The sequence below is a fragment of the Monodon monoceros genome, unplaced genomic scaffold (assembly GCF_005190385.1).
Source record: "Monodon monoceros isolate NGI ecotype Baffin Bay Population unplaced genomic scaffold, NGI_Narwhal_1 Super_Scaffold_3, whole genome shotgun sequence".
In the NCBI taxonomy this organism is placed as follows: Eukaryota; Metazoa; Chordata; class Mammalia; order Artiodactyla; family Monodontidae; genus Monodon; species Monodon monoceros.
In genome coordinates this window covers 101941715-101967314 of record NW_021703780.1, presented here as the reverse complement: position 1 = coordinate 101967314, position 25600 = coordinate 101941715, and the positions used below count along the sequence as shown (strand labels likewise).

The following is a 25600-nucleotide window of genomic DNA, read 5'->3' as shown; positions in this document are numbered from 1 at the left end:
AATAAAGGCTTTTAGCAAGGTCACCAGACACAAGACCCACACACGAAAATCAACTGCATTACAGATTGCTATGTACTAACAACATCTGGTACTGAGATTAAAAGCACCAAAAGCAAGATCCATAAAAGGAAAAAATGTTACAATGGACCTCATCAAAATTAAAGACTTTCGTTCTGTGGAAGGCCCTGTGAGGAAGATGAAAAGAGGAGCTACAGACGGGGAAAGAAATATCTACAAACCACACACCAAGCAAAGGACTAGTGTCTAGAACATAGAAAATACTGTCACAATGCACCAGCAAAACATAAATAAGTAAAAACCAACAATCCAATTAGAAAAATCCACCAAGGGGATATACAGATGGCAAATAAGCACATGAGAAGACATTCACCATCATTAGCTATTGGATATGCAAATTAGACCTGCAGTTAGACATCGCTGCGTACCTACTGGGGTGGCTAACATCTTATCTTGTGAAAAAGTGAGGAGTGTTCAGAACATGGTGAGGGCATGTGCATCTATACGGGACCCAGGAGACGGCCTGAAAGAGGTCCCACGAGCCGGGTTCGGACACCTTGTCTGCGTGACACAATAGTGATGACAGAAATGGATTATAACACGTTGGATTTTAAAAAGAGAATCTAAGTCCAAACTGACATAAAAACATACAGGATCAAAAGGAGGAAAGGAGAGGAAAACTGTCTTTACGAAGGAACAACAACTAATAAATGTGGAGAGAACGATAGACAGTCACCCACTTGCCACTGTTGTGATAATAATCAATTCAGCAAAAACCATGACTGTTGGGAAGCAGGGTCATCACGCTCTTACAACGTCACTCTTCAGGTCACGTGTTTGTTGTCGAGGGAAAGGGTGTGGTCGCAGCTCTACGTTCCTACATAGCAAATCACCTCGAAACAGAGGCATCAAGCAGCCGTTGGTTAGGGTCACGGGCTCTGAGCATCGGGGGCTCAGACAGGACACGGGAACGGCTCGGCTCTGTTTCCTGAAGTCAGGGGCCTTGCCGGGGCCATATGGTGGCTGGGGGCTGGAACCATCTGGAACCTTCTCCCCCCCACCCCTGGCAGTTGATGTGGCCGTGCTGGGGCTTCCCTGGACTGTTGGCCGAATCATTTATGTGTCCCTTCCGGGTGGGCCGTTCCAGGCTTCCTCCCAGAGAGCGAGGCACCAGTGTGCCAGGTGTTCACGATCCCACCTCCAAAGCCATGTGATGTCACTTTGAAGCAGCCACAAAGTTCCACCAGGGTCAGGGGAGGAGTGTCCCGTGACCTCATACACTGACGTGTCGATGGGGGACACGGCTGCACGGCTGCCTCACCTCTGCCGTTTCTCCGCCAGGAATTTTAACCTGAATCTAATCATGACAAAACAAGTGTTCGAACTGAGGGACATTCTCTGAAACAACTGTCCTGGCTTCGTGAAACATATCAATGTCCTGAAAGGCCAAGCGAGGGTGGGAGCAGGTTAGACTGAAGGGCGGGCAGGGCCATGTCGGCCGGGCACGACCTGTGACCCTCGCCTGCGTCCCGGATTGGGGCCGTTTCCTGGGGCAGTTGGAAACAGTCAGATGCAGATTATATATTAGAAAATTATCCTGTTGATGTGAAGGGTCCCGACTGTGGTAGTTGTTTAGTGTTTACTCAGAGTATCAGAGTTAATTTGCTCTTGGGAGGTGCAGCTGAAGTGTTCGGGGGCAAAAGGTCATGACGACTAAAATGTCGATAAGTCAAGTGGCTTCAGCCAGAAAGAGCGTGTGAGTGGGTGGATGGGCAGAGCCCCAGTGAGCGGTGAGTCCAGGTGATGCGCACCCGCTGACTGTCACACTCTTCTCCAAGGCGTGAGACTTGAACGCAGGGCTGGAATAAGCCTGCACCACACTCTCCCCCTGGGCAGCAGAAGTAAGCTTTCCAGGAGGATGGAAGTTAAAGGAAGAAGGGGAAGGAAAGGCAGCTGCAGGGCTGCTCTTTGCAGGAGGGTCGAGGTTCCTTCAGGTGCAAAACTTCACCCTTTCAGCAGAGCGGCCTGGGCGGGATCAGCGGGCGGGGAGGAGTGGCCGCGTGGCATCTTCCAGAAGGGCGGTCCTGGGGGAAGCAGAGGGCATCAGACTGGACCGAAGGGCCCTGGGCATGGCCCCGGAGGCCGGGCGTCAGTGCCGAGTCAAAGCAGAGAAGGAGGGCAGTGGGGCCTGCCCTGGGCCCCATGCCCCCCTGCTCCCCCCACGGTGCCTGTGGGTGGCGTGAAGGGACGTGACCTGGCTTGGCCACCCCAGCCCGAGGCTTGGGGTTGGTGGGGGGACAGGAGCCACCCCTGCCACCTGCCAGCCGCTGGCCTGGGGCCATCCTACCCTCTGCGCCCGGAGCTCGTGCCGGGAGCTGCCGGCCCCCAGGGCTGTGGCCGGTGGACTCCGCCCCCTGGGAGAACAGAGCGCCTGGGGCCCAGGTCCTGGAGCCGCCTCGGGGTCCCGCCGCCGCGAACACCTGCCCCCCTGCTCCCGACCCGTGGTTCCGGAAGCCGGTGGGTTAATTTCCTCAACAGATCACTTGTTGGTAATAACAGTGGTCACGGCAGCTCCCGTTCCTTCAGCGCTGACTGCTGCCCCCGAGGGTGACACGTCAGGAATCGTCTCCCCCGGTGGTTGTGAGGGGGTGTCCCTCCCCCCCCCACCAGCAGCAAATGTCCCCAGTAGCCGTGCTGGCCTCTGTCCCTCGTCGTGCAGACGGCCCCCTGACCCCCGAGGGCGGCGGCCACGTGCGGCTCAGGCCAGAGGACGATCTTTTTAAATGCACCTTACTTATTTCTGGTGTACTTATTCGTCTATTCTTGGTCTTCTCCCACTCGTCTGAGCACAGCCCAGCACCACCCGACTCCAAGCCTGTTTCATTTAGGAGCTCGTGCTTACGAGCTGTCTCTACAGCCCATAAGCTGTTGGGCTCTATTTGCGGGTATGAGAATAGGACCTTTTAAAAAATACCCTTTTGCAGCCCCCAAACTTTAGGCTTCCGTGAGAACCTGTGCGGATTTCTTCGGTGCTGTGACATTTCCTGTTTGCATTTGCACAGCCCGGAGAGCAAACACATACCGGTGGTTCAGGTGTGTGTTCGTTCATGTCTCAGCTCATCAAGGTATTCGTTCTGAGAAGGACCAAAACCCTCATTTGCATCTGTTCGTCTCTTTGTGTCAAGCGCCTGGACTAATCCTTCCATGCAGGAGGCTCTGGGCAGACACGCCTGGTGGGTCCAGCTCTCAGCCTCAGACTCTGCCTGCAGAACAAACAACGTGATCTCTGTAACAGCACTTGGGGACTGGCATGCAGTAGGTGCTCGTCACAGGCAAATTCCCTCTCCTGCAGGTGAAGTCAGAAAGAAAAGAAATCTTTTCCCAGAGTCTCTTAGAACCTTTAGTAAACACTTAGCAAGAACCTTTACGGTACTTGAGTTGAGTTAGTCATTTTTGCAATAAAGAAGAGAATTATTTCTAACTTAGGTAATTTGTACCTCATATACATTGAGCTATATTATCCCCGCAAAGCCTGCTGTCTACCAACATTTTGAAACTGTTCTAAAATTAGAAGTTGGAATCAGAGGAGGTGACAACCATGAAGAAAAGTCACCTGTGTTTAGGAGAAGCAAAAGGTCTGGCGTTTCCGCAGGACTGACAACGGGGCCAAACGTGTTTCCAATTACTTTGGAAGCCAAGGGGGCCCGTGAGACGGGGGCGCGAAGGTCGCCAGACTTCCCCTTTTCCTCTTCCTTTTTTTCAGCCCTCTTTCCTCCTTTGATTTTCTTTGAAAACTTCTCAAACCACAAAATATCAAGCAGCTAGGAAACTTAATACAAAGGACCACATTTTAGTGTCCCACTGTAGTTTCTAATTTTGAAATAAAAGATTTCCCAGAGGATGGAGCTCTTTGTGGAGCAGGGGCCACAGGCGGAGGCACAGGCTGGTCAGTGACAAAGCAGGCTTAACCTCAGGTTTCCAGGACCTGGAGCAGCGTTTCCCACCTTGGGTGCCCAGGGAACCCCCGGATCTTCCTTAAACACCGATGCTGGGGCCCCATCCCAGACGACCCAGCAGCCTACGGGCTGGGCTCAGGTGGCCCCGTGGCTCCAGGGTTGAGGGCCACAGCGAGCTGCCCGCGGGTGCGAGGCCTCGGGGATGGGTGAGGACAGCGGGAGCCGCGGAGGGCGGGGCACCGCCAAGGGTGCCGGGATTTTAGGAAACGGCTGTGGTGCCCGTGGGGGCCCTGCTTCTGTGCACTTGCGCCCCCCAGGTGTCCCAGGCACTCAGGTCCCCCGGGAGCTCGTGCTCGGTGGCGCCGGTGAGGCCTGGAGCGGTCCGCCCGTGCTGGACGAGCCGGCGATGCTGCTGCCGCGGGTCCCCGACCTTCCCCGGATGGGCCGGGCCGCGTGGGCCGCACGCCCAACTGGCCAGAGGGCGGGGAGGCTTTCAGCTTTCGGGGGCGGGGGTGGGGGATGAGGTTCTGGGAAGCAGGGCGTCCAGCCTGTAGCTTCCTCTGGGAGCACCCTCTGGTCCCAGGGCCGAGTCTCAGTGCTGAGGACCTGTGCGTGTGGAGCCTGCCTCCCAGGGCGCCTGGTCAACACCCCTGTGGCCTGAGTCACTGCCCGCGGGGGTCGGTCCTGAGACCTTGACTCTGGGGCCCTTTGCTCGGGATCGGGTTACCAGTAAGTCACAAAGGTGGAGTTAAAATTCATGTCCCTTCATTTTTAAAATTCCTTTTTATTTTCTATTGTGCTCTGTATCTTGTTTTCACACTCTTTAGATATTCAAGTAGCCAAACGTGTGTCTGGAAGAGTAAACACCAGCTAACCAGCGCACAAGGCCTGGCTGGCTGCCTTGTGAGGGCTGTACTGCCCGCCTGGCCCCTTCCTCTGCGCTCTCCGCAGCCCCCCCCCCCCCGCCCCCCCCCAGGAGCTGACCCCGGTCCTGACCCCCCCGACTCTGAGGGCGCAGTCAGTGGTCCCTCCAGAATGGAGATCAGACCGCATTGTCCCCTGTCCAGCCCCCGGCTTCCTGCCAGCCCTGAAGCAGGCCCTGTGTGAGGTGGCCGGGCCCCAGTCCAGCCATCAGCTGACCGACTTCCAGCCACACTCCCCTGCTTTTCCAAGAGCGCACCGCGGCGGTCCCAGCCTAAGCCTCCCCCGAACCTCGTTTCCCTCTTCACGTCCTTCAGGTATCCACCCACGCTGTCCGCGGCGCGGCCTTCCTGGCTGTGCCTTGCCCCTACCCTGCCGTGTCTTTTTGGCACTGGTTCCTGAGTAGAATTGTCGTTTTGCCGGAACCTGACGGCTAGCTCTGCGAAGGCCAGGGCCGCACCTCTCTCGTTTACTGCTGTAAACAGTAGGCACTCATAAATGAGGGGAAGAAGCAGAGGAGCCCCGGCCTGCTGGTCACTGCCTCCTCGGAGCCCCAGAGATGGCCCATCGCTGCCCGAGGGACCCGGGGCCCGGCGGGGGTGGGCGAAGGCAGAGGCACCCTGGCCCTGGGGAGACACTCCTGTTTGTGCCCGGCTGCAGCCTCCGACGTCTCTGGGGTCAAGAAGCGGCCATCTGCCCACGGCAGGAACTCAGGCTGGGAGACAGGCCTGGTGGGGGCAGCTGTCCTGGAATTTCAAGAATTACAGGCTGTGGGGAAGGTTCACCTGAGGTTGGAGCCTAAATTCGTTGTGGGGTCTCCTGGGCCTAGGGGCGGACACGGCAGGTGGGTTGGATCAGCCAGGCCTGGAGTGTGACCAGGTGCAGAGGTACCTGGGTGAGAGCTGAGGGTCGCAGGGTGTGATGGGAGGGGCTGGAAGCAGGGCCCAGGGAGGGCAAAGCAGGGGACCAGGGAGGGAGCGGAAGTGAGGACAGGAGGGTGTGGGAGGGGTGGAGGGTAAAGGCGTGGTCAGTGGGGTTAGAGGGCAGGTGTGCCACGTGGGGCCTTCCGGGGGGGTGGGGTAGAGGGGGGATCACAGGCGGGACTGTCCTGGGGATGCTTGAGGATCCTAGGTAGGGCTGTCAGGTTGCAGTTGGGATCCTAGGTAAGGCTCTCCTGGAGGGTGGGAAGCCCTGGGTGTGGCCCTGAGGAAGGTGGCCATGGGTGAGTTTGGACCGTGTGCCTGGGGATGAGGAAACGGTGGAGGGAAGGGACCCTGGGGTTGAAAGGATCTCAGTGGGCATCCCTGAGGGCAGGCAGTGGGGACAGGATTGGCCCTTACCCATCCTGGGTAAGTGCCGGAGCAAGTCTGGAAAGGGGTGTCTTCTCCATTCAGCAGAGTAGGGCATAGCCAGCCAGCTTCACTTGGTCGTTTTTAGCAATAACAGTGGCTGAAAGGGCAGCGCCAGGGGCTCGGGGGAAGGAGCAGAGCGAGGGAGGAGTCGGGTCAGGGTGGGGTCTGGTGACTGGGGAGGGGGCCGGCACCAACGCACGGGAGGGGCAAAGATGCTGAACCGGCTTCACAAAGAGCCAGCTGTTCAGTCCCTCAACAAAACGGAATTTCTGTCCCTTCACCTACTGTGTCACCAGCTGCACGCCCAGCAGCTTTCAAAGCTTTATGTTGACTGTTTGGACTTCTTACAACTCTCCACGTGCCCTTGCGTTCCCGTGCGCTTGGAGAGCCTTTGGTAACTAGGCTGGTGAGTGTTCCGTACCCCTGATGACTGCCTGGACGTGTTGAAGCACCACAGGGTCTGGGGTCTCCCACCCTCACTCTGCTCCCTGCAGATTCTGGCGCTTCCTTGAGCCCTGGCCCCGGCTCCGACAGCTGCACTGATTTTGCTGGAACTCTCCCGGCTCTGGGCCTTCAGGTGCCTCTAGGCACAACCGTGTGTCTGCTCTGAGCCCAGTCCGCGTGGCCCTCGGTACGTTGGATCCCTTGCTGGAGGCATGCGCGTATGGGAAGCTGGTGGATCGGCTCTGGGGCCTGCCTCTTTCCCTCGAGGTTCTGGCCCCTGGGCGGGATCGTCTGCCTCTGACCATCTGTCTGCACCCGGCAGAGGGATAGGCATTCCTACCGGAAGCATAGTAGCTCTGGGTGTAAAGGGCCAGTCTGGTGACTGGTCCCAGCCACAGCGCCTGGCATGGGGGTCCACTTGAACCCCGTGGGCCCTGTGTCCCCGGTTGATGGTTCAGTGCTCACGGCCACAGAGCACGACCAGTGACTGTCTCTCTCACACTCTCCCGAGGTGTTTGCTGAGCTGCTCTCACTTGGGGGAGCGGTCCAAGCTCGCGATCCTCACGTGGCCCCTGCGGCCTCTCTGGGCCTGGCCCCCAGCCTGCTCTTCGTCCCCGCCCGGTCTGCGAGCTCCCGGTGGGGCTGCGTCCACGGAGCGGCAGCTCAGAGACTTCCATTGACCAGACAGATGCTGTGTCCTGATCACGCTTTTGATCTGCCCTAGCGGATCTGCGCCTGCCCCCCCTTTTCAGCCACTCCTGGTGGGGCCGCTCTGTGCCGGCACTGCCGGCGGCTCTGGGGATAGGTCAGGCAAAGGGGCTGAAAACCCCTCCCTTGGTGGAGCTCGCCTCCTCCAGGAGATGCCCCTCTCTTTCCCTTGGCTGACGCGCATTTGGGTGTTAAGTTTTTAAGACATTTTTTGTTTCCTCTGTGCCAGGCCCCACCAGCTCTAAGCGTTTTATATGTGCCATCTCAGCGGCATTTTGTAGCAATTCCCATGACGCTGTATGGAGGACGCTCTGGGACCGTCTATTTCACACAGAAGCCAGGGAGCCAGACGCCCCACCGCGGCCTGCACCCACCCTCATGGCCCGGCGGCCTCTCACCGTTCCTGGGGCTCCCCTCCAGGCCGGCAGACCGAGCTCTGCCTTAGGGGCCCCCCGTCCTGGCTGTGGTGGGGACGGACAGCCCCCCTCGGTCCCCAGCCTCCCTCCTCCCCCTGCCCTCTCTTTTGATCTCCAGAATCCAGGCCCTTGGAGAAATCAGACAGTATGAAATATGAAAACTGCTGGGAAGTAATTGAAGAAACACTGGGACTCTTGAAGCCTGTTGAGATAAGGCTCACACCTTCTCGCTCACGTTATTTAATTTTTAATGGTAGGCTTAATTAATCGAGATCGGGTCTTCTGGTTTCAGACTCGCTCGCAGCAGCTGGAGGGGGAGGAGGGGCCCTGAAATCGTGGGGTCTGAATCTAGGGGAGGAGAGATCACCGGTCGCGGGGAGCAGGGGGCAGCGGGGCTGCGGGGGTCGCTGTGTCGTCCACGCGGCCGCCCCACCACTCCGCACACCCTGAAGAGTGGAGCCTTGCTCGGCCCCATTGCCTGCGGCCGGGCTGCCGTGGGACCTTCAGCGCTCAGCAGGGTCTTGGTGGGGGGGGGGGGCCGGTCTTTCCAGAAGCCCCTTGGTGGAGTCTGCGAGGGCCCTGCTCTCGCTGGCAGAGGCCTCAGAGTGCATGGCTTCCAGCGGCCCCAGGAAGCTGGGTGGGCACGGAGCTGCTCCCTCAGGGCGCGTGCGCGGGGCATTGGGGGGCAGGGGGTCGCTGGCGGTGCTTGACCTGCTCAGGCCGGTTAGATGGGCAGAGGGCGCAGCAGGGGGCTGTCCTCTGAGTCATCCTGAGGCTGTAGAGGAAGCTGCGCTGGGGTTATCACCACTTCTTGGCCCGCGGGCACTTCCTGCGACTAGCCTCACCGACTGCAGGTTCAAGCTGAGGTCGCAGTCAGTGCAGCCACTGACGCAGGTCTCCCCAGCCGGGCGGTGCGTGGAGGTGCAGGGTCCCATCTGGGCTGCGGGTGCTCCCCTGGGAAGGGACTGCTCAGCTGCTCTCCCAGGAGGGCAGGCCTCAGCCGCGAGGCTGTCTGCGGGAGGGGACGGGCAGCGTGGCTGGGGGCTTGTGACTTCAGAAGAGGCAGTGGTGGCGTGTGGGTGGTACGCTCGTCCCGTGAGCCCGCCCCTCTCGGCGCCCCGCGGGGAGGGCTGCCTGCTTGACGGCTAGGAGACAGGGTTCGAGGGAGGAAGTGACCCAAAGAGCAGACGCCGCGTGCAGAGAGCGTTAAAACATGGACATCCCAGGAGAGCGTCTGCTCAGCGGAGAGGGCCTGGCCTGATTCACCTGTGTCCTTACTCCCTCCCCAGGGTCAGTGTTGGTTGACTGTCCACTGGTTGAGGTGGAGTTGGAATCTCTTGGCTGGATCATCAGGGCTGGACGGCTGGGCGTCAGCACGTCCCTGTGGAGGGGGGCAGCCGGGCTGGGTGGGGAGAGCCCCCGTTTATTTCATGCCTGTTGTGCGCTGGGTGTTCGCAGCTCCCATTGACCATCAGAGGGGCCTCGGCTGTCTCCCTGGTTCAGGGGTGGGGAACATGCCAGGGAGCGGCGGGGTGGCCTCAGTCTGCAGCTGGGGGTGGCGGCCCGGCAGCGGGCTCGCCCCAGCACAGCCCAGAGCAGAACCCCTGCCCTTCGTGGGCTGAGCTGCGCCTCGGAACACCCTTCCGCGTCCCTCCCAGCTGGCCCTTCCCAGAGGCCGTGGTACCAGGATAGGGCTGCTGGCCTGGTTCCGCCCCCCACCCTGGGTACAGACTCCGCCTTCGATGCCCTGCAGGTGCTTCGGGGACGTGCTCCCCGCGCCTACTGTGGTTATCTTCCCTGCAGGTGGAGGATGGGGCCCATGGGGTACGGCGCTTGCCCCGCACGGCTCTGATCTGGGCACCTGTCACCTGTTCTGGTCCGACTGGTTCGTTCCTTTTGGGCCAGGCTCCCTGTGTACTCAGTGGAGGTGGAGTGGGAGAGCCGGGCTTGGAGGCCGACAGGCCGTGGGGTCTCCACTTCTGGGGGTCCCTTCACCTGCCTCACTGGCTGCTTGCAGGACCTGACTGACAGGCCCCCGTGGGAGCCCTGAAGCTGCGTTTGCCCATCTGTGGTGGGAAGGGGCTACCCCAGGCTTGTGTGGGCCCAGCAGTTCCACAGGGCATCTTGCTGGGGCCTCCGACACCAGCCCCGTGTCGGGCTTCCTCTGGGTGGTTTCGTTCTCGAGGCTGCGTCCTTGGAGATGTTGGGTCCACCCGTGAGCCTCACGGGGCTCGGCCAGGAGCTGGTGTTGGGGGGCAGCTGTGTTTACATTGGTCTCCTCTGGAGACGTGGCATGCGGGGTGCTGGGCCTGGGTGGCCTGAAGCCACTCTCCTTGGGGCACAAAGAAGTGGCGTGACTGACCGGAAGGATGCCGCGGTGGCCCCAGGCTCCAGCCCAGCTCTGTCCTGCTGCCGGCCCCACACTGCCGGCCCTGAGCACACACGGGGTGCCCTCGGAAGGAGGGACTGCCTGGCAGTGCTGGTGAGTGCGGGGGTCCTGGGCTGTGGTCCTGGCACCGCTGCCTGCTGTGTGGCTTCGGGCAAGTTGCTTCACATCTCTGGGCAGCAGAGTCCACGTAAAGATGGGGTTGGACCAGACGAAGGAACGACAAACTCTTTCTTTAAGATAGTGACTGTCTTAGGCTGTGTGGGCCTCGCTGCCTCTGTGGACACTGTCGTAGCCCAGGAGCAGCCACAGCCGTGTGGTCACAAATCGTGGGCATGGCCGTGTGCCCGTAAAGCTTTATTTACACGGTGGGGCAGGCCGGGCCGGGCCTCGCTCGTGGCGGGGGTGTGACCCCTGAGCCAGGGGCTCCATGGGTCCTGGCGGCCGCGGCTGGTCCATGAGGAGCCGGGCCCTCCCTGCAATCCTGGTCAGGAAGTCGGCACGTGTGGACTCAGCACGGCTGTGGGTGGGGCTGCGGCCGGAGAGAAGCTTCCGTCTGGTAACCCGTCGGGTCCGTTTTCTCGTTGCAGAATGTCGAGACGTACAGACTGTCTTCACAGCAGTTCCACAAGGCAGCCTCGAAGATGGAGGGTGCGATCAAGTAAGAGCTTCCTCCTCCTGAACTCCGCCTGCGTCTGTAAAATCTCCCTGCCCCGAGGCCTGATTGCAAGCTTCTCGAGGGGCTCAGATCCCCGCGCCTGGGGTCGGGGCAGAGCCAGCCACTTAAGGACTAGGTCCTGCGTGTCCTGTGAGCTGGGCCGGGCGCCACGCCCAGGCCCCTGAGGGAGTCAAGAAGGGGTGCTGCTGGCCCCCCCGCCCCTGGGCGGGTTCCGGAGTGGCCTGGCCCTGAGCCTCGAGCCTCTGCGTGACACTCAGTCAGGAGGCTGTCTTGCCTCTGGAAGGACAGGGTCGGGCGGCACAGGGCTGAGCACCAGTGTTCTGTCCGCCTATCCTGCTCCTGCGCTGGGGGCCTGGGAGCCGAGTGTCAGGAACAGGGGTGCGGCAGCCTGTCCGCTGCAGACGCGCCTGTTGCTTCGGGTGCAGGTCCAGGAAGGTCTGCAGGGGCCCCCGTGGGGAAGGGAGAGCCGGTCCCTTGTGTGCAGGTGTCCCTGGGGACCCGTCGGCCTTCGTCAATCAGCTGGGGCCCCCGTGCCTGCCCCTCCCCACCCAGGCCCAGTGCAGGGGGGACCAGCTTGGATCTGCCACCTTGAGGTGACGGCGTATGGAGGTTTGGGGGACCAGGGGTGAGAGGCCGCTGCTGAAAGCCGTGGGGGTGCCCGGAGGGGGCACATCCCGTCCAGACCTGGCGCCGTAGGGACCCCCGAAGCCGGGGAGGTGCTGCGGGTCCTGGTCGAGCTGACTGAAGGGAGGGTGTGGGGAGGAGAATCTTCTCTTGCAGTTCAGCCCTGGGGCAGTGACGGGAGCTGGGGAGCGGGACCCTCCCACTCCCCGGGGAGCGACGGAGACCTGGGACCCCGAGGACGGAGCGTTCTCGCTGCCCCGGTGGGGTCCCCACCTCTCCCAGGTGAGATTCCGGCTCACCGGAATCACAGGCAGTGGGTGACAGGGAGAGGTTGGGTGACAGCCACCCAGGAATGTGATCCCCCAGAAGTGGGCAGCGCCCACCCTCTTTCCCTGGATCTCGACCTACCTGCAGGGGAAGGAGCTGGAGAGCTGCCAGGGCTCTGCCGTTAGTGCTGCCGCGTTTTGTCACCCACCATGTGGCCCCATCCTGAGGGGGGACTCGGGTGGATTTGACTGTCACCTCCCTTTTCATTCTCGTGCCCTCTGAAGGCAGAGGCGGGTGGCGTGTGTGGTGCAGGGGGGACTCTGTCTGTTCACGGCATCCTGGACGATGCTCCCTGTAGAGCGTGTGACTGAAAGGTCGGTGCCCCTCGTCTGCTGTCGGTGGTTCCATCTCGCAGACTGGGAACTGGGGCCAGAGAGGTTGGGTGGCTCCCTCACCTGCCCACAGCCGCGCCTGGACGTGCGGGGGCCAAGCCCAGCTTGGACAGCTTCGGGGCCTCTGGGCCTCACTGTTTGTCTCGGCGGCTTTGCTGTCCCGTGGAGGCCCCTGTGGACACACCTGGACTCAGACCTCGGCCCTGCCTCCTGCTGGGTTTCCTGTCTGCAGGTGAGACCCCCGTGGACGGTGGACCTGGGGGTGGGCCCAGGTCCACGGTGGGCCGTCAGCGGCTGCTGCCGTGCCCGCGTGACAGTGGTTAGCGATGGCGGTCATTTATTCAGTCGTCCTTTCACCACACCTAGCATGGCATGGTGTGGAACAGATTTAATATGTAAATTGAATTCACTAAAAAAGCTGTTGTGGGCTCCCCTGGTGGCACAGTGGTTGGGAGTCCGCCTGCCCATGCGGGGGATGTGGGTTCATGCCCCGGTCCGGGAAGATCCCACGTGCCGTGGAGCGGCTGGGCCCGTGAGCCATGGCCGCTGGGCCTGTGCGTCCGGAGCCTGTGCTCCGTCACGGGAGAGGCCACAACAGTGAGAGGCCCACGCACCGCGATGAAGAGTGGCCCCCGCTCACCACAACTAGAGAAAGCCCTTGCACAGAAATGAAGACCCAACACAGCCAAAAGTAAATAAATAAATTCATTTTAAAAAAAACAAAACAAAACAAAAAACTAACTGCACAAAAACCATTTGCCCAAACAATGGCTGATGATGGTGAGGAGCCGTTGAAGACAGTGAGTGAAGAAGCCCAGTCTGAGGCCCCGACCCAGACCCCAGACCCGGGCGGGCATGGGGTGGGGGTGTCCTACACTTAAACTGACTCCTCAGGACCCGAGATGTGGGCCAGAGCAAGCAAGGAGGGAGAGAGGGCTTCTCAAAAGAAGGTCAGCAGGTGCGGAGGCCCCGGGCAGGAAGCGATTAGCATGTTCAAGGCCTTGACGTTGGGCTGCTGGAGGAGTGGATGAGGGGACTGGGCAGAAGCCAGAGCCCCGGACGTTGTAGCCAGGTCCAGCCTGCTCTCTCTCCCGATATATGCATTTGAACTATGAATTCTTGAACGTATTAATTGTAGCTATTTTGAAGTCATCTGCAGGTCTGTTTCTGTTGCCTGTTTTTTCCTCGTGGTTCTGTTTCTCCGTGTGCCTGGTAATTCTTGATTGAATGCCAGGCATTATAGAGAAGGTACAGAGGCTTCCCCAGAGGTGCTCACCCCCTTCCTGGATGGGCCAGTGTCAAGGCAGATCACGTAAACCCTGATGGACTGAGCTGACTGGGTCCTGCCTGCAGTCTTGGTGGAGCTCAGGCTTCTTGACTGACCCCTGTCCCTAGGGTCTGGCTGTCCAGGGCTCCTTGTTCTTGGCGAGCTCGAAAGCCCTATGTTTGCCTCCTCAACTCTGTGAAACTTCGGAGAATTCTACTCTGCCCTTCAGTGGCTTTTTACTTAGGTTCTGAGTTTCCTGCCATGAGGCTTCTTGAGCTCAAGGATCTGAAGAATGCTTTAAAGGAGGAAGACCCCTGAGTGTGCCTCCCTTCTCCCTGGAGTCCCGATGCCTTGAGTCCCAGCCATGCTGTGCCTCTACCGTCCCGAAAGAGCTCCAGAGACCGTGCTGGCTTCTCTGCCTTTTAGTAGAAGCTGTTTGCCCAACACCAAGAATTGGCAAAAACTCAGGGGGATGGCGGGGAGGCAGCTCCAGGAATGAACACTCACCTCCAGGTTCCCTTCTCCTCATAGCCTTGGCCATCGAGTCCTGCTTCGTCTTGTCCTTAGAAGCCTTCACACAGATGTTTAAATTCCAACTTTAAATTATTTTTCCTGGAGGAGAGCGTAGTTCTTCCACCAGCTACTCCCCCGTGGCTGGGGGAGGAAGGGGTTAGAGTTTGCCAAGCAGAAAACAGCACCGTGGGTCACATTGGCCATGTTAGACGCTGACGGACGGTGACCCTCCCAACTTCACGCTGGCCTCTCGAGCTTTCCTGAGGCTGCCAGGCCCAGTGTACCCTCAGGGGTCAGCAAGCACTTGGCCTTAGGAGGAGCATATGGGCGGCGAGGCCAACACCACAGGCTGGGGCTCTGGCTTCGGAAGGATTCCATCGTTGGGGCAGAAGCAAGTAACCCAGGACGCATGCACGCACACACGCACGCACGCACATACCCTCTACCTCACAACAGCACGGAAGGCGGAATTGCTCAGGTTTCCTGAAGGAAGAGATTAAGACCCCGGGGAACATCCTGCATTTATTGTCACGTCTAGTTTTTATGATAACCTCTGTCCTCTTCCTGGGGGAGTCGTCCAGAGCTGCTCTCGGCTCGCCCCTGGCAGGAAACTCGTACGGCCCCTGGCCCCACAGCGGGCGGCCCTCAAAGAGACCAGCACAGGGGAGCCGAAAGACAGGCTATTAACTGTTTCCTGGGACCGAGCCACCGTGCTGCAGGGACTGCGACCAGAGAGGTCTGGTCTGTGAGGACACAGCTGCTGGGCTGCCCACCTCACCTGGGCCGGGCTCCTGCCTGACGCGGGCCCAGCTGAGGGAGGGGCTGGTGTTCAGGTGTGTGAGCTTCCCCGTCTGCATCTGTCAGGGACCTAATGATGGAACGGTGAATGTCTATGGAGACGGTGCTTGTGGGCTTGAATCCTGAATGAGACAGGTTCAAACATCCTCTAATCCAGGTGCTGCTGTATTAGCCTGAATTCAGAGGATGTTTCTGTCTCTGACTTCCTTACCTTACCTAATCTGTTAAAAGGAGCGTTGTCTATTCAGAAATTTACCAAAACATGTGGTTTAAACGGGTGTACCTGGCTCTTTGAGAGGTTGACAAATCAAAACCCATTGAATAATTCATTCACAAGACAAAGTGCAGGTAATCCGTTTCTTTAAGGATGTCACGTGCGGCAGCTGTGCTGGAGCCTGTGTGGTTCAGGGTCTCCTGGTGTGAAGCGCGCGGCAGGGGCCGAAGCCGCGTCCGGCGCCTTGCGGGCTCGCTTCCTGGACTGTGAAACGGGGCGGGGATGGTGCCTCTTTTGCTCAGGCTCCTGCGAGGGCCGAGTGGTCCCCACGGGTGCTCAGGACCCACGGCAGGGGTAGCGTGGGATCCGAACCAGGTCCGATGGGGCCCAGACCTGCTCCTTCCTCCTGGGCCGCGGTGCCCACTCACAGACGTCCGGCAGAGATGTCGCTGCAGGCTGGCAGGCTGACTGGCTCCCATGGCCCGCGGACAGTGGCCGCCAGGTTTCTCTGGGCAGAGCCTCCTTGTGATCTGCTCGTGACTGGCTTCGAGCGGGGAGGCTCCCCCTTCAGGGACTCTCCCCGTGGCCTGCCCCGGCCCGGGCCACGTCCACAGAGACGGCTGGGTGTGTTTGCCATGTGACTCGCTGCCCCCGTAGGGCTCCCCGTCGTCCCTTCTCTCTGCAGACAGGACTAGGTGGCGGTGATCTGGGCCCTCTCCCATGGCTGGCGCCACGTGTCAGGGCGCACGGACACATCTCCCCAGGCGGCACCGCCCTCTGGGCTCGCCGGGGTGGACCTGGGGCTGAGACCCCTGCTGGGCGCCCCTTCTGTCCGCGCACCGTGCTCCACTGGCCCTCAGGCTTCTGCGGGCAGGAGCCGTGTTTGCCTCTTTGTGTCCCGGGCCCCGGACCGGAGCACCCCCGTGGTATATCTGGTGTGATCATTGCTTTACCACCGCGTGAATGACGCCCTCCCGGGCAGAGGCCACGGGGCCTCCCGGCTGATTTGGCTCTGCCGTCAGGGCCGTGTGGGCAGAGACCCGGGCGCGGTGCCGGAGAAAGCAGGGACCTGCGTGGGGGGAAGCAGGTGTCAAGGGGTGGGCCTGAGGCTCGGGTGCAGCTGAAAGGGCGGCCTGGTCGCAGGTGTGAAGGGCCTTCTGTGCGTGTGAGAGAATTGGAATGCGTCCTGTAGGCAGCGGCAAGCCGTGAGAAAGCTTGTAAGGGATTCGTGTTTTAGAAAGATGCCTGGCAGCATCTGGGAGAGGCTGAGATGGCGCCAGTGCTGAGGTGGAGGTGGGGAGCCCATGTGGGACCCGCTTCGGCACCGCCAGCCAGTGACTCTCCCTCTTGGCAGACACACGAGGCCCCTGCACATGAGCTGGGCCCCCGGCCCGCAAACGGTCAGTTATGCAACACGTTGCGAGGCGGATACAGTAGGACAGCGGGCGGAGGGTGGCTGAGACTCTGGGGACTGTCCCTGACTCCGGAGCAGAGCCAGGAGATGAGAAGGGGCCGTGCAAACCCCCAGGCTAGGGCGCCACATGGGAGGCCAGGGTCCAGCAGGAAGGAGGGAAGCTCCTGACCGGGGAGAGCGTCTGGGGGCCCCCAGCCAGGAGGGGCAGGGGAGCCTCCTGAGGACCGCAGATGGTGGGCTCAGAGCCTGTCCTGCGGGATGTGAGGTCCCCGGCTGACCCCACCCCACGTGGCCGCAGCCCCCAGGGGCGGCTGGCCTCCGCCCGGTGCCTTCTTACTGCTCAGAGACCTGTGACTCAGGAAACTGGGCTCAGAGACGACAGTCTGTTAATCCCTCCCCTCGACAAAGACGAGACGGCCCTGCATCCCAGCTCTGTTAATGACTTGCTTCGGCAGTAAAGCCACCGTCCCGAAAGGCTCCGTTCTTTGTGCCATGTTCGTTTTTCTTGGAGTGTCACATTTTAGATCAGCTTCTGGGGATTAGATGCTGTTACAGTGGAGGAATCTTCCCTTTTCAGTCAGTGAAGGGGTTACCACTGAGCGGCGTCATCCTTGGGCTTATTCTTCCAAGTCTGTTGCCTCCCTGTTCCGCCTCCCGAGAGAAAGCCCTGCTTAGGGTCCCACGTGGTCATCTGTGCCAGCACCGCACGCCCTGTCCTCCCGAGAGGCAGCCCTGCTGAGGGCTCGGGACAGTCGAGCGGTTATTGTGTAGGTCTCAGAGCCCCTCAGATCCGGGCCCCGTGGACCAGGCTCCCGTCCCTCGGCGGCGACAAGGGCAGGGCTCTGCTGACCTCCCGGGACGCCGCACCATCTCCAGGTGCCAGGTGCTGCAGGACCAGGGCGGGGGCTCCAGGAAGGGTGACCTCTGCAGCCTCTGCCAGCACGTCCATGAGAGGTTCGTGGTTGCGTGTTAGCATCCCGGCAGCCTCCAGACCCCTGGGGGAAAGGCTGCAGGCTCTGAAGGGTCGGGGGCTCCACCCACCCCACCCAGGAGCTCTCTGTCCTGAGGGTCCACCTCCAGAGAAGCGGTGTGTGTGGTACGGGCTGGCCACGTGCCACCCTGGGGCTTCCCTTGCCCTCACTGCACGGCTGTGGGTCCAGGCTGGAGTGGACCCTGGTTGTATCATCCAGGACAGGCCCTGTGTTCCTGGTGTGGTCAGACCGCAGAGAATCGAGAGCCGCTACTCCAAGGCTTCTCCACAGTCCAGTCTCCGGGAAGCTGAGGGTGCAGACCCTGGGCTGTGATTCCTAGGAACTCTTTAAAGTGTCCCCAGACCGTCACTCCCGCTGTTGCCCCCTGCCCCCACCCAGCACACGCACAAATGAGGGGAGGCCGTGAGCCACCGTGTGGAGGCACCCCCAAAACCACAGGGCCCGTGGGCAGCCCCTCGCTGGCCGCAGCGCCGTCCTAGCTCGCTGCCACCGCCTGGTCAGCTGGACCCCACTGACCGTCCATGCAGTGCTTCCGGCAGACCGACCCCCAGCTCCTGCGAGACGCTCCTAGCGGGGTCGTGGCGCTCTGACTCTGGCTCTCCCAGTCTTCTGTGAATTTCCCGTGGTGGATGGACCGCCTTTCAGGCGTCTCATGAGGACAGTTGTCCCACTGCCCAGGAGTTTCGCTTGAGCGGACACACGATTTCCCTCCCCACCTGTCCTGCAAGTGGCCTGACCGGTGAATTGGCTCATAGCAGTCACCTCGGGGTCCTTGGCCCCAGCAGGGTTGGCACCGTCCCCTAGGGCGTCACTGTCACAGCCCTGCTTTTGTCAGAGCTGCGCTGAGGGAGTGTGCTGCCCCTTTCTTTCCTTTGACATTGTCTCCTTTGTCAGGTGAACGAGCTTCTACCTCAGGCAGGTATGAATTTCTAAATATGGGTTAGAAATATAAAATGGTTTAAAAGTAAAAAATACGGTCACCTCGGTCCTAGATGAGAAAAATGTGTTTATGACACATGGTCCCTTGTTTTAAGGACACGACTGCTCAGATCTGGGAGTCGTTTTGGGAAGAGCGTGTATCTTGAACGTGGCTCTGGCGTTCCCAGGTGACTGCATGTCCCCCGCTGTGTCTTGGGTGATGCAGGATGCCAGCCGCAGCCGTCGGCGCTGTTTCCGCCTGGATCTTGGTTTCTGGTGGCAGGACGGCAGTGTTGGCGTGAAGCAGAGGGGGCCCTGGTCTCCCTGTGATGCCCCTTCCTCTGTGCCTCTCACTCTTCAGAGCCCCCCTCCGTCCAGGGACCGGGCATTGAGGCCCAGCACAGCCTGTGCCACGCTGACCACTAGGTGATCTTGAGCCAGGTATGAGCACTCCCGGGCAGGCAGCCCCATCCGCCCTGACCCAGTCTCACGATGTCAAGTCCTCCAGACACTGACCTACAGGGTAACTAGTCCTCAGTGCCCCCGCTGAGATCCCAGAAGGAGGGCAACACCGCGCGGTGAAACAAGGTGTGGCCACGTCTGGGGCCTGGCTGGAGGGTGTAGGGTGGGAACCATGGTGACAAAAGGCTCTTTGCTCTCAGGGTTTGTTGCTGTAGCTTCTGTGTATCAGCTCAAAACCATGTGCAGCTCAGTCCAAATGCCTACTTAAGCAAAGGCCAAAAGTCTGGTTGAAGCTGTAACAGGAAGAATAGGGCTTTTATAATACAAAGCTTGCCATTTGTCTTGGATATAAAATTTATGACACTTTCCATATGGTAAAAATGAGCAGGGAAGCTGTGTTTATTTCTTCAAAGGTAGCAGAATGCATCTTGAGGAATTAAGAAAAGTTTCGAAGGGTGACTGTGCAGCACAGCACGTCGCTAACACAGATGAAACGGAACTGTTCGGGACGTAAAATGCATTCCAGAGAGGGCCAAACAGTGCTGGGTCGGGTGGGGACAGCTGGGCTCCGGCTTTCGCTTGGGGCCGATGTGGCAGTAAGTTGCCGGCGCTTAGGCCCAGGAGCCCACGTAGATTCCACAGCAGGAAGGCCTGGCCCCCCCCCCGCCGTGCGGTGTGTGTGTGCTTGGCCTGTGCAGAGTGGGTCACACGCGACACCTCGCATGGTGAGCCCAGCCAGAGCGGGGGCCGCAGCTCCTGTGGGCTTGCGAGGCAGACGGGAGGGAGGCCCTGGCACGCAGCGGATGCTCTCTGTGGCCCAGGCACCTGGACGATGTCACCTCACTCGTTCAGTGGACAGGATCACGGGCAGTCGTGCCGCGAACGGGCTTCCCAAGGGGACAGCGTCAGTGGTCAGGAGAGGCCCGTTGCCCAGGCTGGTCCTGCCAGCCTCCCGCGTCCTCTGAGTCCACCCGAGGGGAGAGGGCATGAGTGCCGGGGTCTGGGCCCTTTCTGAAGGCTTGGGAAGCTCTGAACTGATGGGAGTGGACGTGTTTCAGGATGATGGCTCTAGCGGTAGCAGATGAAGTGTGCCGAGCTCAGGCTGCCGTCCTGTCCTTGTGTGGCTGATTGCTGTTTCAGCCGAGTGTCTCTGCCCTGATTCACGCTCGTTTCAGCCTGTTGTACCAGCCTGTCTCTCAGTGTGTGTGCTTGCGTGTGCACGGCGGGGCGGGTGCATGCGCCAGGGGCAAGGAGAGAGGGTGCCTGTGACCACGGGGAAGGCAACGGTCACATCCTTCCCATTCCTGAGCAGCGATGGGACAGGTGGGGTGCCGGAGCCCTACGGTTGGTCCCATAGCAGATCCACCAGGATAGGCGTGCATTCGTTTCACGCTGTGAGCGTCTTGATTTCTATTTCAGACTTTTCAGAGAGAAGCATTTCTTTATTTGCTCCTAATTCAACAAAGATTTAGCTCCTACTTTGTGCACGTACCCATTTGCTTTGCACTCCACACCCACCTGTCTTCGTCCCCTCTGATTATGTGTGTGTGTGTTCAGATATACATGATAACTTGCAGTGCACTTGTAGAGTCCATCCAGATCTATAACGTGTGGATGTGGTGTCTGTACATTGTTTGATTTGCTATTTACTGGAGCATCTTGAAGTCATCAGTGATGAAAATGTCCAGATGATTATGTCTCTTTACAGTTTTTCAAAATGAAAAATAGTTTTGTCTTCTGCTTAGAAAAACGAGACATGAATATTGTAAAAAATCAAACGATGCAGAAAAGTATTAAAGAGTTAAAAAAAGCCCAAATTTCGCCCGGCTTAAGTTGCGGTGACGTCACTGTGAGCTGAGCACACACACAGTTGGACCTAAGTGGGCTCGTGGAAACACACGTCACCTCCCTCGTCCGCATTCTGTGGGCCTGTGTCCATGTCGGTAAATGTGCATTTACATGTTCACTTTTAATACCACATTGTTATTCTGGAGGGTCAGAATTTATGTAATCGATCACTTATTGATGAATCCTGGGGAGTGTTCTGATCTTTTTTTACCAATGTAACGATAACTGCAACAAATAGGTTTATCTGTCGTCGTGCACTTATTTCAATGCTTGTAGAGGGAATTGTTGGGTCAGAGAACACACACACACACAGACACACACACAGTGTATTTATACGTGTATATTTATGTGTTTACATTTTCCTTACTCGCTCTCCAGAACAGTGGAGGTCCTGTACCAACTTTCGCTCTGAACAGTGATGCTGGACGGTGTCCGTTTCCCCAAGCACAGGATTTTAACAATATTTCTAAAAAATATCTTTGCCAATCTCACAACCAAAACCAAACAAACAAAACCTCTGTTTTTTTTTTGTTTTTTTTTTGCGGTACGCGGGCCTCTCACTGTTGTGGCCTCTCCCGTTGCGGAGCACAGGCTCCGGACGCGCAGGCTCAGCGGCCATGGCTCACGGGCCCAGCCGCTCCGCGGCATGTGGGATCCTCCCGGACCGGGGCACGAACCCGTGTTCCCTGCATCGGCAGAAGGACTCTCAGCCACTGCGCCACCAGGGAAGCCCCAAAACCTCTCTTTTTTAAACTTCCTCATTTCTTCCAGGATCAGTGAGGTTAAACCCTTCCAGAAATTACTAGCTGTTTGCATTTCTTCTTTTGTGAATTACTTACTTATGGCCTTCGCCCTTTTTTCCTTATTAATTCTTTTTAAAAGGTCTTTGTGTAACAGTGTTATTAACCTTTTATTTCTGTTGTGACTCTTTTTTGAGTTTAATTTTTGCCCTTTGGAAGTTGATGGGGGGATAGGGACCCAGTGCATTTTTGTTGTTGTTAATGTTTCTGTTTGTGACTTAGGTGATATCACAAAGGCCCTCCTTCCCACCATACCCATATTTTTAGGATGAGTACCGCTATGAGTTACTCCCCACTAAGGCGTGCAGCACATGACCCCACTGTGGTTTCTTAGGTGTGGGGTGTGACGTACAGGTCCACCTTGGTTCTCTCCCAAATGGGGAGCCCTCTGTCCCATCAGCAGTGATGTAAAAGTCCACCCAATCCTGCGCTAACTCCTTGGGCCTGTTTCTGGACTCTTTTCTGGGGCCAAGCCTGCACGTTTTTGATATGTATAAGACATATTACGCAGCTACACTAATTTAAAATATTAAATATCCATCAGAGCAAGTTCTTCTACCTTGGTGATCATTTTCCAACTTGCTTTTTCAAATGAATTTAGAATCACTTTGTCAAACTTTCCCTCTCCCACTCCCAGCTGGAAAAAAAAAGGAAAACCTGGTGGGCTCTTTTTTGGGATAAATACATCCTTTTGAATACATTCAGTCCTCTCAAACTGCCATCCTTATTTTGAAATAATTTCAAACCCATAGAAAGGTCACAAGAATAAGAACACTTGCCTTAAGCCAGGTACCCGATCGGCCACACTAGAGCCTACCGCGTCCTCACTGCCTCCCTCTAGACAAAAACACTGCCTTTTCCTGACATGGTGACCTGTTGCCGCTAAGTATTCTAGACCACCAGAACCGTGCTCCGTGACCACACACAGCTCTTCCAGTCGGGAAACCCTCGCTGACTCAGCCGCAGGCCACAGGCACACCCCCGGCTGCCCGCCGCAGCCCTTTCCTTTCTGGCCCAGGAGTTTGTGCTGCACCTCCGTGACCATCAGTCTCCAGTGGGGACAGTTCCTTGGTCTTTCTCTGTCTCTCGTGACCTTGACAGTCTAAAAGGGTACAGGCCTCTCCTCCTGAAGGGTGACCCCAGCCTGGGTCCGCCCGATGTTTCCTCATGGCCAGCCTCAGGCCGTGCGTTCCTGGCAGGAAGGGCCCCCAAATGGTGCCGTGCCCTTCCTGGTGGGTCCCATCCGTCCACTAGGGATGTGGACCGTGACCCGGTCACGGTGGGCCTGCCTGGTCTCTCTGCACAGGCTGTGTCCCCTTGTGCTTGATCCCTGCTCTGTGGGAGCTTCTCCAGGGTGTGTCCAGATCCTGATGCCTCAGCCTCGGCCTCCAGGGACTACTGTCCCCTGAACCAGCCACCACAGTCGGGGTGGCCCATGGCGGTTGTTTACTTCCATCGTTTCCTCTACGTTTATGAATTGAATTAAAGGGAGAGTTTCCCTTCTCCCCCACTGAGGTGTTTGTGTGTTTGTTTACGTTAGGAAAGAGTCAGGGAGTCACAGTGCCTTGTTGGGTTGTAATAAATTACCTCGTTTATGTTGTTGTTCACATGGCCCAGGATTCTGCCTTCAGACAGACTCTTCTGTCCTTTCGACGTGTGGCTTCACGCTCTGAGCGGCCTTGCCTCTCTGGCACAGGGGTTCCGGCCCCAGCCCTGGGATCAGCCGCGTCTCCACTCTGTTCTGTTTACTGCGGAGTGGTGCTTAGAAACCAAGGTCTGGGCGCTGGGCGTGCTTGCTGCTGCTGGGCTGTCAGTGTTCCCAGGTGCTCCCGCACAGGCATGCACGTTTACGTGTGTGAGTTTCCGCACACTCATGCGTACGTGTGTCTGAGCACGTGAAGTCCACACGGCTTCCCTGGGTTCCGGCACTAGGGTTCTTGCGGCTGCTCCACGTGTGGAGTTCCCTCCTCAACGGGCCTGGCTCCCTTGTCCTCCACGTGCTACACCCTCACTTGCTCAGTCACCGACCTTTTGTGCTCAGTGTGAACCGCCCTCACCACTGCTCTGGCCGCTTCCCCGCCCTGGGCTGCACCACCCACTCCCTGCGGCCCCTCCGGCAGGAGGGCAGGAGGGCGCCCACCCTCGTGCTTTGTGCTCGGTGACTCCAGGCTGACGGGCAGCACAGCCAGCCCAGCACTGCACGGCTTGGGGCCGCGTCCACCGCCTCCTGGCTTTGTCTCCCTCTCCTCGGATCTGGTGGCGCCAGGGTCTTGCTGGACTCCGGGGACCGCAAGCGACTCTGATGCTGCTGAGGGTCAGCTGTGGTTCAGAGCGCAGATGGGGGTTAGGAGGGGGCTGACCGTCCCGGTGCTTCCTGCATGGAGACTCCGGCCCCTCCCCGCCCTCGGCGACGTGTGAGGTGCATGGATGGGTGACGCCCTGAGGCCCTTTGCACCTCCTGCGTCGGCGACAGTGGACGGGGGTGTGGCCCACAGAGCGAATCAGCCCCAGCGTCCAGAGACGCCCCTCAGAACACCCCGGGTCAGCCAGGAAGAGGCCCCTGCGGTTTCCAAATGTGCTGGGAAACCGTAGAGCGGGGGACGGACCTGCGAAGACCCCACCGCGCCAGCTCTGCACTAACCTGTTTCTTCACTGAGATTATGTGTCAGGTTTCAGCTGAGGACACGTTTCTGCAGGCTGAGGGGGGGAAGCTGCGTGGCGGGTAGAGGGATAAGGTCTGCTGGGCCGGCGGCGGGCAGGACTTCGGGAAGGGTCTGAGTCAGTGGACGCAGGGGCCGGGTGGGAGGAGGCCTGTGGGGGCCGGACGCAAGGGCCGGGCAGGACCAGGGGTGGGGGGTGCCCAGGGGCTCCAGGCTTCGGCTTCGGTCCCATCACAGCAGGGGCGAGGGGCAGCCCAGCCTCAGAGTCACTGCAGGGAAGGCCCAGGGAGGAGCAGCTGTGCCTGCTCACGTCACCAGGGGGTATTTCTGCCTGAGTCTCACCCGACGGCGTCGGAAGTTAGTTCCTGCCTCTGTCCCTGTGTCCCCTGTCACCAGAGCACACCACACCACACCGCAAACCTCTTCGGGGGCTGGGAAATGCTGGCCGTCCTGCACTGAGGCTTACGCTCTCCGCCGACCTAACTCTGCCGCGTGTGGAGGGCTGTGTGGTCCAGCCCAGCCCAGAGGGAAGCTCCTTGGTTTGTTGGTTTCCAGTCGACACTGAGCTTCTGGCTGCTGCGAGGGTCCCACCCCCGGGGCTGGGCACGGGGAGGCTCCCCCAGGAAGTGGAGTCCAGAGGCAGCTGGAGAGCAGGCCCAGGGCCCACCCACAGGCCACAGAGGCAACAGGCTGGACCAGGCAGACATCTGGACGGTCAGGGGGACACGGTCTCCCTGGGCTGGGTCATCTGCTGAGCTCGGCGTCGGCGGGGACCCTGGACGCAGAGGTAGTGAGCTGGTCCCTGCCCGCGGGGCACTCCCAGTCCAATGGGGCCGCTCCGTGCAAGTTTGGCCCCAGCCGCCGGGCGCCCTTGTAGGTGTGAGCCGTGCCAGCCCCTCGTGGGTGAGCAGAGGTGGCACAGTCGATCGGGGACACTTGGCTCCAGTCAGAGGGGCCGGGAGGACGGAGGCTGGCAGGGAGTGCACGCAGGACCTCGGCTCACACGGTGCCGTTGATGGCAGCCTGCCACCAGGACACCAGCCAGCACCCCCCAAGAAGTGGCCCTGTGCGGCGCCTTGAAAGGCGGCCACATCCCGGGGGCTTGTCGCCCCTGCCGTGTCACCCCCGCCGCAGGCGAAGAAGCCTCAGTGTGGCCTCGGCCGCTCCGTGTACTGTGGACCGACAGGTGGGCGTGGACAGGCAGGAGGCCTGAGCCAGTGTTTGTGGCACCGTGCTCTTCCTGGGGCCAGGGCTCTGCAGCAGAGGGACGTGGGCCGGGGTCCCTGCGGGCTCTGGGCCTCGGTGAGAACTTACATGAGAGCAGGAGGTGCCGGCCTGTCCCTGGGCAGCAGGCAAGTGGCCGGGCCTGCACGGGGAGGAGGGGGCACAGCAGGGGTTGGAGAGGCCCCCCAGGTGTGTCACAAGGAGGTGGGGGAGGCAGACCGGGGGGGGGGGGGAACCCCCCCCGCAGGTCCCGTTGCCCAGGAGAGAGGGGGGCCCCGAGGAGGGGAAACCAGAGGAGCCGGCACCTCCTGCTCTCATGTAAGTTCT

General features: G+C 59.4%; 1 protein-coding gene across 2 annotated transcripts in view; it reads left to right on the top strand.

Annotated features, from left to right (window-relative positions):
• The window catches only part of CHCHD6 (coiled-coil-helix-coiled-coil-helix domain containing 6), a 126447-nt gene that overhangs the window by 91858 nt on the left and 8989 nt on the right, over positions 1-25600 (top strand). For both annotated transcript variants that reach the window (XM_029243932.1, XM_029243934.1), the window contains one exon: positions 10792-10862. In XM_029243932.1, the coding sequence (XP_029099765.1) occupies positions 10792-10862 (71 nt within the window). The remainder of the gene's footprint in view (positions 1-10791; positions 10863-25600) is intronic.